The sequence below is a fragment of the Furipterus horrens genome, unplaced genomic scaffold (assembly GCF_987537825.1).
Source record: "Furipterus horrens unplaced genomic scaffold, mFurHor1.1.pri manual_scaffold_9, whole genome shotgun sequence".
Classification (NCBI taxonomy): Eukaryota; Metazoa; Chordata; class Mammalia; order Chiroptera; family Furipteridae; genus Furipterus; species Furipterus horrens.
The window spans coordinates 95,928,360-95,947,403 of NW_028327179.1; the positions used below are offsets into that span (position 1 = coordinate 95,928,360).

At 53.9% G+C, this 19,044-nt stretch overlaps 1 protein-coding gene across 2 annotated transcripts; it reads left to right on the plus strand.

The window, feature by feature from the left end:
• Window positions 1–4,314: 4,314 nt before the first annotated feature.
• On the plus strand, window positions 4,315–18,942 carry EPHB6 (EPH receptor B6). Of its 2 annotated transcripts, none has more exons than XM_090287605.1 (17): window positions 4,315–4,600; window positions 11,847–12,045; window positions 12,328–12,392; window positions 12,639–13,392; window positions 14,095–14,250; window positions 14,556–14,906; window positions 15,023–15,147; window positions 15,308–15,470; window positions 15,672–15,786; window positions 16,014–16,066; window positions 16,273–16,392; window positions 16,504–16,751; window positions 17,005–17,178; window positions 17,689–17,838; window positions 18,100–18,293; window positions 18,416–18,571; window positions 18,658–18,942. In XM_090287605.1, exons 2-17 carry the CDS (start codon window positions 11,946–11,948, stop codon window positions 18,764–18,766), a joined length of 3,033 nt encoding a protein of 1,010 aa, XP_090143731.1. In that variant the 5' UTR covers window positions 4,315–4,600; window positions 11,847–11,945; the 3' UTR covers window positions 18,767–18,942. The 2 variants fall into 2 exon arrangements, with proteins under 2 accessions (XP_090143731.1, XP_090143732.1); XM_090287606.1 differs by having other exon boundaries at window positions 15,035–15,147.
• The last annotated feature ends 102 nt before the right edge of the window (window positions 18,943–19,044 follow it).

Consider the following 19,044-nt stretch of genomic DNA (forward strand, 5'->3'; position numbering starts at 1 on the left):
TGATAGTGACTTGTTCCCTTTGATATTGGTGTTTAAGGTCTGATGGCATAGAATCTAGAATCCTGTATGAACAGAGAGAGAGAGAGAGAGAGAGAGAGAGAGAGAGATTGATTAGGACAAGGGAGCATCAGCAACTGGAGAACACGGAAGTCTCCAGCCACATCTAGACCAAGAGGCAGATCTTGGAGCAAGGCAGGTCACCCTCCTGCTTGGGGGCATGTGGATGCTTCCAAAGAACACTAACAGGGACCAGGGCTGGAGGACACAGTGGCAGACATGGGGCCACCTGCTCCACGGTGGACGGATCATATCTCCTGTCTGGATCTGAAGGGAGCAGACACAGCCCAGACAAGGGAAGAAGCAGAGTGGAGCAGAGCCCTTACCAGCTCCATCTTGCCAAAGTCTTATTAAGATCTAGGATGTTTTCATCTCTTATTGTTTATATGAGTAACTGCATAGGATTTGTTATTTTTCTTTTGAGTTGGTGTCATAGTTATTGTAGTGAGAGAAGGCTTCTAGCATTTCCATTCATTCTACTAACCTCTTAGGAATGATCTTTGAATATTAAAAAAAATGTATTAAAGATGATGGTCTGGGGGAGGGGGATACCATCAAGGATGTCCTGTGAAGAGCTGTCATCTTTGTAGACTGCAGGAAAAGGTGTGGGTAGTTGTGACCAGCCAGAGGCTGCTGGTTGCCCATCTAACATTCTCTCTCTCCTCTCTCTAACCAAACTTTAATTGTATTTGGTGCCACATGCAATTCCCAGTCATTTTCAGATAAGGTCATCACAGGACACAGACTTGGCCAATAATATAGAAGGAGATATCACAGGGTGGAGCTTCCAGAAGGTTCTTTAAAGGGTTCGAACTCAGCTGAAGCTATGCCCTTTATTCTGTGCTTATCTCCTTTCTCTTGACAGAAACTAATAGACATCGCAGCTGGAGCTCTGGCTGACATGCTGAGAACCGGGGAGCAAGACCTTCCCTTAAAGATGGAGGGGCAGAAACCTAAGTCTTGGTAACCTAGGGCTTCATAGCAATCCTGAATTACTCAATTTATTGAAGCCACTGCTCTACAGCTTTTCTGTTGCAGGCAGCCAACTGTCCATCTCTAACTGATAAAACATTCTGTAATGAGACAGGAGCCCTCCTCTTCCGCTCTGTGCACTAATACTTCTAAATGTCTTTTCCTTATTGCTCAAAGTCATGTCAAAGTGTAGACTCTCACAGGTAAGTTTTAAAGATTGTTCACATTCAGCGTGCATCTAGGATGTCCACCACCATTATCTATCTACACCTCAGTGGCAAACCAGGTGTGTTCGCAAAGCAAACCAGTACTGTGGAAAAAGCCTAGAATACTCTGGAAATTTCTAAACAGGAAAAGAAAAAAATGGTCCAGTTGTATAAATGGGCATTTGACGCTCTTATTGGAGGCCAGGATCTCCAGCTTTTGGGAAGCAAGATCACACCTAGAGGTCATAGGGATTCAGCCAGTTCAGGAAAGGGCCTGGACCCCTGAAAGTGGGACCTCTGGAGCTATAATTAATGTTCTGGAATAAGAGATCTGGGGGTTCAGCAAATTCCTTTATTGCTTCTTACTAGAATTCGTGTCACTGAAATTATTCATAAAGTGTCTTGTTTATAACATCAGCTTGCATTAGCCATTCTAAAGGGAAATAAGGAAAAAGACTATTGCACACCCTTGGGGCATGATAGATGCTGAAGAGAGAAAAGCCCAAAGAGGAAAAAGCAGAAAAAAAGCAGAACCAATCAGAGCCATCCCAAACCACCTGGAATTTTCTACTCAGGAGTGTCTCTTTGGCTCCAAATTTACATTATAGATGGTTGGGTCCCAAGACAATGAATTCTGTGAGCCACAAACTTTATTGTCCTGTGCTTCAGCACAGAACAACTTTAAGTACTATATCATATGTGTGTGTGTGTGTGTGTGTGTATACTTAATTTTATTTATTTATTTTTAGAAAGAGGGGAAGGAAGGCAGAAAGGGAGTGAAAGATCGATGTGCAAGAGATACACTGATCTGAGGCCTCTTGCACACCCCCAAGTGGGGACCTGGCCCACAACCCAGCATGTGCCCTGGCTGAGATTCGAACCTGCAACTCTGGTGTGCGGGCCAGCGTTCAATCCACTGAGCCACACCAGCCAGGGCTTAAGTACTATATTACATTTTTATTTACTTATTCTAAAACACTTCTAAGTACCTAATATGTGCCAGGCACTGAACTCACTGTAGCAAAGATTTATGTCCAGCTTGAAAAAAGAATTCATTACTTTGCTTTTTAATAGCTGCCGTCAGCAGTGTAACTTAAGCTTTCTGTGCTATCCACCTACCTTGAAAATTCACTTTGATAACAAGTAGGACGTGATGATGCACAGCCAATTACAATCACAAATGTAAACCTCTTTGCTCCCTGAGTTCCATGAGCTTTCTTTGTCAATTGGATGCCTCTCAAATTTTATCAACAACAAAAATAATAATAACTAATTACATAAACCTTGACCAACAGAAACTTAATTTCATATTGGAGGCACCTTTGTGTAAACAATGAGACATGTCAGACAATAGAAGGGAATAGATATATTTTTACTATGATGCCAATATAGGATAGGTTGCAAATTACTACTGGAATGTCTGGATTTTATAAAGTAACGTCCATGTTTTGGTTTGGTCAATACTTTTATTTTTAAACATAATTTAATTATATGCTTTCAAAAATAAGTTCCCAGTATATCCATAGCTTTCTGGCAATGAATCGTATTGTTAATACATCAAGGATCAGGAGTTACACGATACCACCTAGAATGTAATATCACGTTTCACAAACCTCTGCCAAAGTCCTGGAAATAACTAATTTGGAAATGAAGGCGACTCTCTACCATGGACTGTCAGAGCAAAGAAACAAGCAATTGCTAGACTCATCAGGGCAAGTGGACTTCTTAGTGATGTCCAAATGCAGAACCACCGCCATTAGGCTTATAAATTAACTCCAGGTATCAGGAGTGAACAACCCCCCTTACCAAACTGAGGCTCGTTCAGCCGCCATTACCTTTCCTGCTATCATTCATTCAGCCAGTTCATTAAAGCCTCTTTGTTTCTCCCCGGTGCCTCCTAATGAGTTTCATTGTTTTGTTTATTGCGCTTGTTGGCTCCCAGATCTCTTGCACAATTTCCCTCGGTTTCTGATGGCTCCTGAAGTACCAGCTGGGATCAGCCCATTTGCGGCTAGTGCTTTACTACGCGTCGACGTGTCTTGCCTAAATGGAAGGCTTTGGAGAGTAAGATGGGACCGGGCGTGAGGAGTGGGGAGAAAAGGCCGGAATGAATGAACGCCACCAGGTGCCTGTGTTCCTTAAAGGAACCAGCAGGTGGTAGCAACACCTCACGAGAGGCCCCAGCTCAGCCCGGTGGTAACTGAACAATAGATACCCCAGTTTCGCCTAGGGTTTGAGCGGAGGCTGGGGGGTAGACAGGATCATCCTTCCTCGCGGCGCCCCCCTCCGTTCTGCACCCCTTCCTTCCAGGCACCCCCAAAGTCCCTTCCACTGACCGCCTCTCCTCTCGGTGGGGGGGGGGGGGGAGGTTCTCTCCGGCGGGCAAGGGAGGCAGCACCCAGAGGCGCAGCGACTTGCCCAGGCCATGCAAAGCCAGGGGCGGACATCAGACTTCCCTGCCCTTTGGGGAGGGTAGAGTCGGGCGCCCCAACAATAACAACTATCCAGGGCCGCGAACAGGAAGAGTGCAAAGGTTAGATCAGAGACACGTTCAAATCCAAACGCCCTGTCCTTTGCTGCCCAAGCACCCCCGTGCCCTGGGAGATTTCTCAGTTTGTCTTTCCGCTGCCCTCTGCATTTCCTTGTTTTTCTTTTTTATTCTTTTTTTCTTTTTCTCAGCTCACGCCCACCTGAATTCAAACCTGAGTAGGAACTAAAATAGTGGGTTTAGTTCGTCGAGCTGAAGCAGAAAAGCAGGGAAGGGGAGAGGGCGCAGGTGTCCGGGCTGCCTGCAGCCCTGCGCGCCCCGCCTGGGCGCTGCTCGCCCCTCGCCCGCGTCGCGTCGGTGGCGGGGGTTTTAAACGCATCTCCCAGGTGCTGGGATCCGCGCCTCCCGCGCGCGTGCCACCCTCCGCGGCCGCGTCCCTCCGCCCTGTGCCGCCACCTCGCTCTCCCCGCGCGCTTGCCGCCAGGGCCGGGAGGGCGGGCCGGCTCCCCGGAAGAGGGGAGAGCGAGGGCGGCCGCAGGGGCCGGAGAGGGGCGGGCCGGGCTGGGAGGAACGCGGAGGGGTGGGCCGGGCTTCTCTGGCTTCAGCTGCCTCTTGGGAGCCGAGCCGCGGGCAGCGGGACCCGCGACCCAGCGCGGCCACAGCGAGCGCGACGCAGCCCCGCACGATTCCCCGGCGCCCAGCCTCCAGAGCAGCCCCCGCCAGCCACTGCCTCCCGGCCACCCCGGAGAGGTGCTGCGCGAGCGGACCCGGGCCACGGAGAGCGGGGTCCTTACCCCCGATCAGAGACGCGGGCGGCGCCGGGCGAGCACGGGGCCTCGGGGGACGCAGACCTGCGGATCGTGCGGCCGGCGGAAAGGTGAGCCCCGGGGTCGCAGGCGCTTGTGGAGGGTGGGGGTCAGTGTGCCTGAGGACAGAGGGGTTAAGGCTTGCAAAAGTAGAGGGGCCGTCCACACAGGGCCTCTGCAGTTCCTCGGGGACCTCCTGGTGGGGGGTGGGGGGTGCCGAGTACCCCTCCCAAGGCGAGAGCGGGTTCGCGAGGGCGTGCGGAACTGGCCCACCTGGCTCCTCCGCCCCCTTAGCAGCCTCAGTGACACTCCTATTACCCTCCCTGCCGCGATGCCCACTGTTCGCAGACACTCCTCGGGCTCTCATATGGGGGTCCTGCTATAGGGGTGCTCGCAGAGGCCGGGCTCCAAGCCTTCGGCAGAGGATTGCCCACCCCTCCAGGGGCACCTCTCCAATCCCGGCGGAGCTGGGAGGAGCAAGGAGTTCAATCCCACACCTGCCCCCAGCTCCCCGCAGCAGTCCTGCTCCCCACCTCCATCACCATAGGTAAGCCCTGGGGTGGGGGGAACACTTGGTTCTTGCTTCCCAGCCAAAACCCCAAGTCTCGCCAAAGTCGACGGCTTGCTGCTGCCCCAGCCCCGCCCCCTCTCTTTCTGTCTGGGAGCTGGGCCCCGCCAGCCCCCACCCACCGATCTTGGCTGTCTGGTACCCTCTCTCCTCCCATCCCTGGGGGAGCTGGCTTGGGCCCAGCGCAGCCGATGTTGTAATGTCCCTGGCAGGGCCCGTGGAGAGAAGCGGCTGGACCTGTTCCCAATCAGTTAACCTGGGCCCGGCCCTCGGCTGCCAGGGAACTTGACTCAGGCTCTGGATGAGGAGATGCTGGGTCAATGGGAAAGGAGCTGAGGGCCTGTGGACACTGCAGGCAAACTGTCCAAGGAGCGGGGCACCGGGGCACTGAGAAATGCCGCGAGCTGTTCCAACGGGGGCCGCTTGGCTCCTTCAGGGCAATGGGCCTTTTCTGTGTCAGGAAGATGAGGGTGGGGGCTTCTCTGTACCCACCTAGTGGCCTAGGGAGTCTATTGGTTCATTCAGGGTGAATGCAGGAAGATGACTGGCAGTGACACTCCTGTGTCACCAGGGCGCTGGGGAGCTACAAGCAGCCGTGGGCTGAGCTTGGGAAAAAGGCAGGGCCAGTGCGTTCTCTGGGCAGCTGCTGCCTCTCCCAGCTCATCAGCATCTCTGGAGCGGGCCGGGACCCTGTGTTCCTACTGCGCTCCCTACCAGGCGGAAAGAGAAGGGGGGCAGGCAGGGGGTTGGCAGCCTCTGGTTTCCCTTCCCTTCCTTCCCTGCTTACCAAGCCCAAGTGCTTCTTCAGAAGCAACTCCTGGGCAGAGGGCCGTTCACGGCAGACTCGGGGTGGAGTAGGGCTCATGGGCTTCTGAGGAACATTGCAGATGTGCACCAGGCGGGCGTGTTCTCTCTCCCACACACACAGACACACACACCTCCCAGCAGCCCCACTTATACCCAGCTCCCGTCGGGCACACTCCCTTACACACTCACACTTGCTCTGACAGGCACTGGTCCTGGCACTCACAGGCTTTCTTCCACGATCTTTCACTTACTCATTCCAACTGCCCAACCCCCTCCCTTATGCTCCTTTCCAAAGCCACGCAGGTCCCCAGTCACTGCACAGCCAGAGTGGCTTGTTCTAAGTGGCCGTCTGGCTAAACCCAGATACTGCCTGTATCTTAAGAGCCTCCCCCAGCTCCACAGTGGGAGGCACATTCGTCAGTATCTTCATGCTCTAGGGGACATTCTCAGCGCTGGAGGTCTCAAGGGACACAGGACTGTCCTCTGGTGCATAATCTACGAACTGGCTTCTCCAGCCAGGGAAGAGGGGCTGAGGCGCTGTGGACAGCCACCTCCTCACCCTCTGCTCTGGATGCTGCCTTAAAGGCCACAGGGATCCCTTACAAGGCAGGAGGCCAGACTCCAAGAGAGGGCGACTGAGCCCAGGTCCAAGGTGGGGATTACTGGGGAGAGGCTGCAGCACGAAGCTGAGCAAGGATTACCCTGGCATTTCCTGGGCATTTGAACAGCTGCAGAACAGGACAGAGGGCAGGGCCTGTGTGCTGACCCCTCCCACGCTGACCCTGTGGCTAGCAGGGGTGAGGCCCAGCTCAGTAACCACAGCAGAAATGGGACCGCCCCGTGCCCCGCAGGCCCCCACAGCCTGCTTGGCCTCCCTGCAGGTTCCCGGCTGGGCTCAGAATACAGCGATGCCCCTCATGTGTGTTATGAGTGTCCCGTCCTTCTCTGGTCCCCTCTTTCCTTTTGAAGTCACAGTTCTGACATCCTGTGAGAGGCACATGATGTTCTCAGTGGGACAACGTGAACTTCTTGGAAGAGAAGTTTACAGAAAATCCAGAGATAGAAGTCCTTTCCTTTCCTTGTTGACCTTATGTTGCTCATTCATTCCCAGCTCCTCCTCTCTACCTTTGCTTTCTTCTTAAAGGTGAAATTTTCTAGCTATTTTGAAACCTAGAGGTGGAAAAAGAGGGGCAGATAAAAGTATAAATCTTATATGCTATATATACTAGTCTAGGTTTTTAAAATATTTCCCTTTTTGTTTAGATATTAATAATGAGATGTTTGTTTTGATTATAAAATATGCTCGCTATAAGAAAAACAATTCAAATACGTGTAGGACAACGTTAATACCTCTCCCCATCAATTCCTACCTCCTACAGTAACCAGTTTTAATGGCCTAATATATCTTCTGCCATACCTTGTTCCAAACTTATTTGGCTTATATTATTTAATTTAAAAAAATTCATTTTGTGGATCGAGGTAAAAAAAACTCTGTTAAGTTATCTTGGTTTCCTCATAAAATTATCATATTTAGCATGTTGAAAGAGCACAGTTTACTTTTAAAATTCTTACCAATTTACTGCTGTTTAAGTCTTGCGTTTTTATAGATAACTATGATTTATAAGCTAAAGTTCTCTACATCTTTAACCTTTGCCAGTTTCTGAACCAACATATAATCCCGATGCCTAAGAAACGGTCATATTTTTGTAAACCAAAGACATGTAATAGGCTTGTGGATGTATGAACAAGACAGAAAATGGTAGAGCCAGAAAATGAGCTGAGAAGGCAAAAAAGAAAACCCAGGAAATTACAGAATGCAATTTATGTCACAGGAAACTTGGTCTAATCGGTCTCATTTTCTGAGCTATCATTTTATAGCTATATTTCTGCTGTTCCTGGTGTTTTATTTTAAAAGCATGTACACCTCTGAAATTTGCAAGTTTTCCTGATTAGGGTACATTTTCTGCTCTTTCATGGGTTAGAGGGCTTCTAGACAATGCTAATCCCTTTCACTAGTTGGAGAAGATAGAAGAGTCTTAAGCAGGCTACAAGGAAGGGACCAGAAAGACATCGTAGTCTTCACCCATTGAAGGCACCTTTGAAAACCGAGTTCTAAGTCCTGCTTATTTAATATTCTAGGCATGTGCATGGAGTATCCATGTTCTTGTCACTTATATTTCTGCCTTTGAAACTTGTCTCAAAAGATTATGCAGTGGCACGGACTGGTGTGGCTCAGTGGGTTGAGCATCATCCTGCAAACCAAAAGGTCATAGGTTTGATTCCCAGTCAGAGGACATGCGTGGGCTGCAGGCCAGGTCCCCAGTTGGGAGCATTTGAGTGGTAACCGATCAATGTTTCTTTCACACAACGATGCTTCTCTCCCTCTCTTTCTCCCTCCCTTCCCCTCTCTCTAAAAATAAATAAATATAATCTTTAAAAAATAGTCTGCAGTGGTAAGAATTAGTTGACTGCAATTTCTTTTATAATCTTAATGAAGTTTCTTCTTTCTAGATTTTTATTTTAGCCATAGAGAGGCACTCTGATTCTTTTTATCTATTACAAAAGAGAAGACTTGAATTTATCTGGCTCCTTTGATAAGCGAGAGCTGACCTAGCTGCCTGGTCTCAGACACAATTTCTTTTTCTGAAGAAACCTATTTCCAACCTGCCGTCTTCTGGATCTGAATCTAAAAGATGTCCTCATCAAACAGCCAAAGTACACTTCTGGGTACTTGATCATCCTTAACCATTTCTTTTTAATGAATATCTTTGTTCTTAGTGAAATTTTTAAAAAGTTATTGAAGTGGCAATCCATTTTATTCTTTCCTTTTCGAGTCCTCTTGAGAACTGAAGCTGAGTGGCTTTAACATGTTTTATAATTGCTGTTGCTCTTTTCTGGAGTTTCTGGAGAGAGGCCAGCTTCATGTTGTCATTAACATGCCTGCTAAAGCAATGTATGCACACCCCATTACAGCCACAGCCACTGTGTTACTCGTCTTGTGGGTCGTCAAAGCAAATGCTTTGCCATTCCTCATCTTCTAGAATGTTCCATACTGCACAGCTGATATTATCTGCATTGCATCTTTTCTCTGTTTTCTTCCCTTAAAAAAACATCATTGATATAAATCTAAAGTGTTTTTTTGTCCCTTCTCCATAATTATTTGTTTAGTTGATGGGTTTAACAAGGCACAGTGCTTACAGTTTCTTCTTTGTACAGATTCCAGAATCCATCCATGCTCTGATGGAGACTCTTTTAAAGAACGTTTATTGTTCAAAGACTTTGTGTGGGAATTTTCAGTTCTTAATGAGAGCGTTTCTAAAGACTCTGGCTCTGGACAGAATCTGGTTGGTTTTGGTGCGTGAGGCATGTGCCTAAGTTAAGTCAGTGAGAGACTGGGGATGAGCCTACCGTGTGAATTAGTTCAGGACAGTTATCAAATGGCCCTGAGAAATGGGGCCACGCTTTTTACTCCATGATCTCCCCGTTCTTCTTCGAAGCAGGTCTTTAATCCGTGCAGGATTCTAGTAGCATTTGGAACCATATTGGCAAAGAACCTATGTTTCTTAGGAATAGTATGCCCTATGGAAACTCTTCTTGTGTTTCCCCAGCTTTACTGAGATACAATTGACATGTAACATCGTGTAAGTTTAAGGTGTACAACGTGATGGTTTGGAAACGCTTCTTTCTCGCCTCCACATGCCCAAAGCGGGAGTCTGTATTTCACAAACAGGGTGCCAATAACAGGAAAAGTAAATGTCAGCAGCTGGTTGGCAGGTCCCCACCACACTACCAGCTCATACAGGTGTGGAAACGGTGTCTTTTCATGGGAAATACTTGGAGATCAGAGTGAAGGTTACATCTTACTGTAGAGCCGGCATCACCAGAAAAAAATTAAATGAGTAGAAATCAAGTCATGATTTTCATGCTTACCCAAGGTGGATATAGTTTGATTTTAGCATGGCTTTCAATATGTCATTTTCAACAGCACTGTGCGTCCCAGGGCCACACATATCCAGGAAGACACAGGCTCCAACTTTCAGTTGGCTTTCTTTCTTTTATTCTTAGTCCTGTGCCTTTTGAGCATCATGCCTGCTTCCTTCAAACAGAAATAAATACAGTCTGCCACTCTTGTCCATGCAACTCATGGACTTTTGAGACTCAGTCACGAGGAGAGAGATTGGTCACCACTAATCGCCACTAATCTCTGGAGTCCGTTTGTTGTCACTGTGACCAGGAGACAGCCATGCCTGCCCGTCCTGTGCTTGTGACCTGTAGTGGTGCTTCTGCAGCTCAGGGCATTTTATATAAAAGGGGAGCATGTTACATAATCATCATTATGAGGGCATACATGCTATTTTTATTCATTTTACTAAACAGCTATTATCTACAGATTTATAGGAATGGTTAATAAATGATTCATCAAAAGGAATATATATATATATATATACATATATATATATATACACACACACGAGATTTTTAAAATACAAAAATTAAAAAAATACACTGAGTCTCCCTTATACCACCTGCCATCTTGCCCCTCTGTCTTTCTTCCCAGGTTTTGAGTACTCATCATAATGATCCACCCAGAGATATGGACATCATTAAATTCCCAGTTGGGAGCATACTTTATACTGCTCTGCACTGGACTTGCACTGCGCCATTGTTTTCAGTAGCCCTTATTCCTTTCGAAGTTTGTGCCATAATTTAAAACAATTTTTTCCATCACAGTTGACATATAATATATTAGTTCCAGGCATATGATAGAGTAATTAGACATTTATATACTTTATGAAGTGATCTCCTTGATTAGTCTGGTACCTATCTGACACCACACATAGTTGTTACAATATTATTGAGTATATTTCCCATGCTGTACTTTACATCCCCGCGAGCCATCTTCCTGATTATGAATAGTTACTTTACAATCTTTTCTTTACAAAGTAGTTCTGCAATAAATATCCTTGTTGGAACATCTGTGCGAATAGATCCAAGTATGTGGCACCTGAGGACAAATTCTTGGAAGTGAAGCTGCTCGGTAGACATCCCTGATTGTCCTTCCAAGAGACGGTTCCAATTTGACCTCATAAGCGCAGCGAATATCACGGAGGGTCTTCCGTGCTGTCTCCCAACACGCTGCATTATTACTCTCACAGGACAAAATGGCATGTCCCTGTCATTTCAACATGCCTCCCTTTTATCAAGAATAAACGAGGCATCTTTGCATATATTGGAGGCATACCTTTATTTTTCTGTAAGCCATAGAAAAAGGTGCCCCTTGTGGAGAGAGGACATCACCTCAGGTCACAAAGTATCTGTACACCAGACCCCCGTTGCTGCCCCCGCCCATGAGACTGGCTCATTTCTTAGACAGAGTCTTCACCCCTACAGCTCTTCTGGCACCCTCCCTCCATCATGGCCCCAGCTCCCCTTCAGCGGTCCCTCTCACTTCACTGCCTCTCTGAGATGCCTGGAGTATCCAAGTCTGATGGGGATGGGAAGGTGTAGGGGAGGACGGATCATGTGTCCCCAGGGAAGGAATAGCTTTTAATCCACTTGCTTTTGATGAGAAGTATCTCCTGACTCCCAATACAGAGTAGCTGGAGGAGGAAGGAAGAGAAGAGAGTAAATGATGAGAAAGGACTGGAATAGCTCCTTCCAGAAAAAGAGGCTAAGGTTGGCCTAGAACTAACTATCTTGTGCTCTAAAGGGGGGGGGGGTGCATGGGGGGCGAGAGCCAGCAGCACCTGGCCCTCCAAGATGTGGGTTCGGTACCAGCCCGGAAAGAGTCAGGTCCTGGCTCTCACCCCACAGTTGGCTCTGGGACAGTTTGAGAGCTATTGAAAGAGACACAGGGTCAGGTTTTGGAGCCTGGGTCATTATGAAGCAAAGCAGTTACCTCCCTCCAACCCCTACTCTCTTCGGGTCCTGTGTCTCCCTAGGAAGCGAGTGTGGCTGCAATCCCCAGTCTTGCAAAGCAGCGTCCCTGCCTGGGCACAGGGTGGCGGCCAGGGCAATGGTGGGAACCCTGAAGATGCCCCATGGCTGCTGAGGGTGCTGCCCGGTCAGGGAGCAGAGCGGCGGGCATGGTGTGCAGGCTCTGGGTCCTCGTCCTGGTGTCCCCCGTTCTGGCTCTGGAAGGTAAGAGGGAGCAGGGAGCAGACAACCCCCGCCTGCCCACAAAGACCCTGCCCGGGTGGGAAACAGGAAAGATTCAGAAAAGGGGGAAAGACTGCAGATGCTAGGAGGGGGAAAGAAGTGGGGAGGCTTTCAGAGAAAGGCGCCCAGCGGTCAGCTGTGCTCCTGCATTTGGGTTCAGTGGACCAAGGAAGTAATTTCTGTTTTTTCTCATGGAAGTGGGGTGGGGGTGGGGGTGCAGGGGGGAGCCTTGGCCACTGCTTGTCCCTTCTTATATCTGGGCAGAGGTATTGCTGGACACCACCGGAGAGACAGCTGAGATTGGCTGGCTCACCTACCCACCAGGCGGGGTGAGTGTCGCCCTTCCCTCACCCTGCTCCCGGGAGCGTGGAATTCATTCTGGGAAGGAAACCCTGGGTAGCGACTAATGGAGTGAGACTCTCCCTCCAGAGGAACAGGGCTTCGGGGACCCCTTTACCCTGCTTTGCATGTCATTAATTTTAAGTCTCGGTGGGAGAGATGCGCCCCCCCACCTTCCTGCAAGGTCCAAGTCCCCAGCCACTAACGCCCACCTCCTGACCCGACCCTCCGTGCAGTGGGACGAGGTGAGTGTTCTGGATGACCAGCGACGCCTGACTCGGACCTTCGAGGCCTGCCACGTGGCAGGGGCCCCGCCGGGCACCGCGCAGGACAACTGGCTGCAGACACACTTCGTAGAGCGTCGGGGCGCCCAGAGGGTGCACATCCGACTCCACTTCTCTGTGCGGGCATGCTCCAGCCTGGGTGTGGCTGGGGGCACCTGTCGAGAGACCTTCACGCTCTACTACCGCCAGGCTGAGGAGCCCGACGGCCCCGACAGCACTCCGGCCTGGCACCTCCGACGCTGGACCAAGGTGGACACCATAGCAGCTGATGAGAGCTTTCCTGCCGCCTCTGCCTGGGCAGTGGGGCCCCGCGGACCTGGGCCGAGGGCTGGGCTGCAGCTGAATGTCAAAGAGCGGAGCTTCGGCCCCCTCACCCAGCGTGGCTTCTACGTGGCCTTCCAGGACACTGGGGCCTGCCTGGCCCTTGTGGCCATCCAGCTCTTCTACCACGCCTGCCCCTCTGTGCTCCGCGCTTTCGCCTCCTTCCCTGAGACGCAGGCCAGTGGGGCTGGGGGTGCCTCCCTGGTGGCAGCTGTGGGCACCTGTGTGGCGCATGCAGAGCCAGAGGAGGATGGAGGTGGGGGCCAGGCCGGGAGCAGCCCCCCCAGGCTGCATTGCAATGGGGAAGGCAAGTGGATGGTCGCCGTCGGGGGCTGCCGCTGCCAGCCTGGGTACCAGCCTGTGCGTGGAGACAAGGCCTGCCAAGGTGAGACCCCGCTCCCATGTGCGTGTCCGAGGTCTCCCCACCTGCCCCAGCCTTTGGGCCCCTTTCCTGAACACCCCAAACTTCATTCTGTCCCCAGAAGACCAGGAGTAGTAAGCTCTTTGAGGGAAGGACTCCTATTTGTTTTCTCAAGCACACAAACTCACTCATCCACTCACAGGAAATCGGTGCTAGAAACTTCCTCAGCCATTGCTGAGGCTCCTGGGGCCGCAGGCCTCAGACGTGATGGAGAGCAAAAGGAGTTGAACCACTGGGTTCTCTTGGGATGGGGTCCTTTGTCGGCATGTGCCCGTATTTGGGGTGGGCTCATGCCAGGGCCCGGGGAGCAGCACGCAGGTGAAGGCAGCGAGGCCCAGCTCAGGAAGGACTAAGGAGGGTGATTGGGCTGCAGGCGGAGGCCTCTCCGGAGGGGGTTATGCAATCCAGCCCACAGTCGCCTGCCTCTGGTGCGTGGCCTGCCCGTCACCCCGCCCAGCTCACTTTTTCCATCACTGGAAATGCAGTTCCACCCCAGCGAAGAGGCAGAAGCAATCTCTGCCTGAGGGAGGGAAAGCGGGAGGAGGGGGCTGGGGGTTCCATCGCAGGAGAAAAGGAGGGGCCGGCCCTGTGTGTGTGCGGTGAGGGGGGGGGGTCAGGAGGGGTTGGGCGGAGGGAGCCAAGCCTCCACTCTCCTCTGCTCCTCAGCCTGCCCCGAGGGGTCCTACAAGGCCCTGGCCGGGAACGCGCCCTGCTCACCGTGCCCGGCCCGCAGCCACGCCTCCGACCCTGCAGCCCCCGTTTGCCCGTGCCTTGTGGGCTTCTTTCGGGCCAGTTCCGACCCCCCAGGGGCTCCCTGCACTGGTGAGTCCCTCACCTGTCCCAGAGGCGGAAATCGGACTGGGGGGCGGGGCCAGGAGAGGAGGGTCCCGAGGATGACCCGCGGGGCTGGTGTGCGTCGGCAGTGACCTCTTTCTCCTGTGCCCTTGGTTTCCTCCTCTACCCGCTCCTCTCTCCGCGACCCCGCCGACCCCATCGCCCCGCGCCCACCTTCTGCCTCTCTCCTCCCACCTGTCTCCCCCGCTTTCTGGCCCCACCCCCTGCTGTCTGGCTCCGTCCCCGCCTCCCCCCCCCCCCCCCAATCCCTTCCCGTCTCGTCGTCCGCCCAGGCCCTCCTTCGGCTCCGCGGGAGCTCTGGTTCGAGGCGCAAGGCTCCGCGCTCATGCTGCACTGGCGCCTGCCCCAGGAGCTCGGGGGCCGCGGGGACCTGCTGTTCGACGTCGTGTGCAAGGAGTGCGGGGGGCGCCGGGAGCCGGGCAGGGGGGCCGCTTGTCACCGCTGTGGGGACGAGGTGCACTTCGACCCCCGCCAGCGGGGCCTGACTGAGAGCCGGGTGTTGGTCGGAGGGCTCCGGGCACACGTACCCTACATCTTGGAGGTGCAGGCCGTCAACGGGGTGTCAGACCTCAGCCCCGACCCGCCGCAGGCCGCAGCCATTAATGTCAGCACCAGCCACGCAGGTGAGCCTTTTCCTCTCCCGGAGACCTTACCTGCCCCCTTGCCTCCTTAGACCCCTCCCGCCTTTCGCCTTCCAGTCCCCGAACCGCCCCCCCCCCCATGACTTCCCCCATCGCAGTCCCCTCTGCAGTGCCCGTGATGCACCAGGTGAGCCGTGCACCCGACAGCATCACGGTGGCCTGGCCGCAGCCAGACCAGACCAACGGGAACATCCTGGACTACCAGCTGCGCTACTACGACCAGGTGGGGAAACTTACAGCGTGGGGGTGGGGGTGGGGGTTTGTGCCCAGGGAGCCCTGCGGAAGGTGGGAGGGGCCGGAAGCCTTGGAGGTAGGAGCAGGGGGGAGGGGCTGGGGCAGGCCGGCAGGGAGTGAGTGGCTGTCGCCCGCCCGCCCGCCCGCAGGCAGAAGATGAATCCCACTCCTTCACCCTGACCAGCGAGACCAACACGGCCACCGTGACGCAGCTGAGCCCCGGCCACATCTACGGCTTCCAGGTCCGGGCGCGGACCGCCGCGGGCCATGGCCCCTACGGGGGCAAGGCGTATTTCCAGACGCTGCCCCAAGGTGAGAGGGAGCCAGGCTAGATGGAGGGGGTGCTGTAGGGGCCCCGGGGAGAGGCCGGGGGCCCGCCAGGCCAGAGGCGGCGAGGAGAGGGCTGAAGGCTGAGCTCTGACCTTCGAGTCTATGGGTGGGAGTTGGGGGTGGGGGTGCGTGGTGGGGTTTGCGGGTGGACGCACTGTGAGGCCTGACCACCTGGTTCCTCAGGTGAGCTGTCCTCCCAGCTACCGGAGAAACTGTCCTTGGTGATTGGGTCCATCCTGGGGGCTTTGGCCTTCCTCCTGCTGGCGGCCATCACCGTGCTGGCTGTGGTCTTCCAGAGGTGAGCCACTCCCAGCCACATCCCACACCATGCACTGCACCTCCCACCCCAAGTCCTGGAAGCCCCAAGCCCAGCGCAGAAACCCCCACACCCAGCCCCTTCCAGGGGCCACCCATGAAGAGGTGGGGAAGGGGAACCTGGTCCCTGGCTAGACAGCAGCCTGTGTGGGGGTGAAAGGGGGAGGAGAGGGGGCGAATGTCATCCCAGGACCCTGGTTTGTCCCTCAGAAAGCGACGTGGGACAGGCTACACGGACCAACTGCAGCAGTACAGCAGCCCAGGTGAAGGGTTTTGGGGGTGGGGTGGGTCCAGGTTGGGGGGCTGCAGAGATGAGAGCTGGGGGCTCACGCCAGGAGCACATCAGGCGAGGCCAGGCTCCCCTGAGATTGAGGGGACCCCCTTGGCCAGAAGTCAGGGGGCATGCCTGCGGTGTAGGGGCGGTCCAGCCTTGCACCGCACCCTCATAATGCACCCCACACACGGACAGGGCTCGGCGTGAAGTATTACATCGACCCCTCCACCTATGAGGACCCCTGCCAGGCCATCCGAGAATTCACCCGGGAGGTGGATCCCGCCTATATCAAGATCGAGGAGGTCATTGGGGCAGGTACTGCGCCCGCGGATGGCAGGGTCTGGCAGGGTTCCTTCTGAACGTGCCCAGACATGGGAGCCCACTGTCCGTCCATGACCCCCACACAACCTGCACCTGTCCCCCCAGGCTCCTTCGGAGAAGTCCGCCGGGGCCGGCTGCAGCCCAGGGGACGGCGGGAGCAGGCCGTGGCCATCCAGGCCCTGTGGAATGGAGGTGCCGAGGGCCTGCAGATGGCCTTTCTCAGCCAGGCCGCAGTGCTGGGCCAGTTCCAGCACCCCAACATCCTGCGGCTGGAGGGTGTGGTCACCAGAAGCCGGCCCCTCATGGTGCTGACAGAGCTCATGGAGCTGGGCCCCCTGGACAGCTTCCTCAGGGTCAGTAGGCCTGGCGGAAGGCGGAGGGCTCTCAGGTCGGGGAGGTGTGCAGTTCCAGACTATTCCAGGGCAGAGCCATATATATACCTTTGCTCCTTCCTGCCTACCTCTGGTGGTCTTCAGCCTGCATTCCCGGGCCACTTTCTGACTTCCAAACCCTCTACCCTCTCATGCTGATTGATGTCTGCTGTGCGTGTGTTTGGAGGTTCTGCACCCAGTTGCTGACCGCTGACCTCTGCCCCCTGCCCCTCAGCAGCGGGAGGGCCAGTTCAGCAGCCTGCAGCTGGTGGCCATGCAGCGGGGAGTGGCCGCCGCCCTGCAGCACCTGGCCAGTTTCGCCTTCGTCCACCGAGCGCTCTCTGCCCACAGCGTGCTGGTGAATAGCCACCTCGTGTGCAAAGTGGCCCGTCTTGGCCACAGCCCGCAGGTGAGAGCACCATCTCGGGGGCTTTGTATTCCTCAGCAGCAGGTGCTGGGGGCTGAGCCAGAACGTGGGGTGGGGATCTCCGGCGGAATATCATTGTGTTCTGAAGGGCTGGAGCTCAGTTGGGCTCCATGCAGGAGAGAAGCCTGGGCAAGGGAGACGTTGAAGAATCTCAAGAACCTGGGCCACCGGCGAGGCAGGATTCCTCAGAAACCTAGAGCCACCTCCTGCCCTTCCCCCAGAGATCACAGGTTTCATTCAGGGTCAGAGAGGCTGGGAAAAAAATCCTGAGCATTCCCCCCGAAGCTCTGTGACTTTGCCTGAGTTCCCAGTGCGCTATGCCTGGCCTCTGCAAAAGGGAGATAATATCATCTACCCGCAGGATTCTTCTGAGGATCAAGGGAGGTGTTTGATGTTTAACCTTTCGCTCATGTCCAGGCACAGAGCAGTTGCTCAATACATGTGACCATTGCTGTGATTATCGCTGTTGGCTCTTTTGACCTTACCCCTCAGGGCTCAAGTCATATGCTTCGCTGGGCAGCCCCAGAGGTCATTGCACATGGGAAACATACGACCTCCAGTGACATCTGGAGCTTTGGAATAGTGATGTGGGAAGTGATGAGCTATGGAGAACGTCCCTACTGGGATATGAGTGACCAGGAGGTGAGCTCTTGGCCTAGACATTGTTGCCTCCCCACCCTCCATCCCCGACCCCCAATCCTCTCAACCCGCCAGCTTCACAGACTCATCCAGTCTAAGACCTCCAGTCCCAGATCCAGTCCCTCCCTGAGATCTCATGCCTCGTTTTCTGTATTAAGTTCCTTCACCACGACCTATGCTCTACAGCCCACCCCCTTACCTAACAATGTACTCCTTTCCATGTGCAATAGCTTCCCCTCACCATATTCTTCCCCTGGTCCCCAGGTACTAAATGCAATAGAGCAGGAGTTCCGGTTGCCCCCACCTCCAGGCTGTCCTCCTGGACTACATCTGCTTATGCTGGACACGTGGCAGAAAGACCGTACCCAGCGTCCCCACTTTGACCAGCTGGTAGCTGCATTTGACAAGATGATTCGCAAGCCAGAGACTCTGCAGGCTGATGGGAGCCCCGGGGACAGGTCTGGAGCTTGGGGCTGGAGCCTGGGAAAGCCAGGGAGGGTCATTGCAAACCAAAAAGAAAACTGAGGAGCAGGGGCTAGGATGAAGGGGTACTTTGACCTGCCTGCCCCTCGCCCTTTAGACCATCACAGGCCCTTCTGAACCCTGCGGCCCTGGACTTTCCTACTCTGGACTCACCTCAGGCCTGGCTTTCGGCCATCGGACTGGAGTGCTACCAGGACAGCTTCTCCAGGTGTGGCCTCTGCACCTTCAGTGATGTGGCTCGGCTCAGCCAGGAGTAAGCAGGGGGAGGTCGTGGTGGGTAGAGAGGGGGCCTGTGCTTAGAGAAGCTGGCCTGGACTTGATCCACTGCTTCCCCACCAGAGACCTGCCTGCCCTGGGTATCACCCTGGCTGGCCACCAGAAGAAACTGCTGCACCACGTCCGGCTCCTTCAGCACCACCTGAGGCAGCCAGGTGCAGTGGAGGTCTGAGGCCCTGGCAGGAAGCTGTGACTGACCCTGCTTAGGACTCAGCCAGGATGCAGGTGCAGGGAGGGATGTGGGAGACATGAGCCAGTCCCCATGTTGGCCTCTGGCCCCCGGAACACGCAACCCAACCCCCTGGATGCTTCCTTCCCCTATCCTCTGCCCCTTCCCACCTTTCCTCCCCCCCCCCCCCCATTAAAGGGAAAGAAGGGAATTTGCAAGTTGGAGGTGTGGCGAGGCCTCAGTCTGCAGGGAACGTTGGGAAGGTGACACCACACAGCAGC

Bases quoted from the DNA above. Each gene is read 5' to 3' on its own strand.
- EPHB6 (XM_090287605.1), top strand. From the start codon at position 11,946: ATGGCTGCTGAGGGTGCTGCCCGGTCAGGGAGCAGAGCGGCGGGCATG. The intron at 14,251-14,555 runs GTGAGTCCCTCA...TCGTCCGCCCAG, and splicing joins CCCAGGGGCTCCCTGCACTG to GCCCTCCTTCGGCTCCGCGG. The intron at 14,907-15,022 runs GTGAGCCTTTTC...CCCCCATCGCAG, and splicing joins TGTCAGCACCAGCCACGCAG to TCCCCTCTGCAGTGCCCGTG.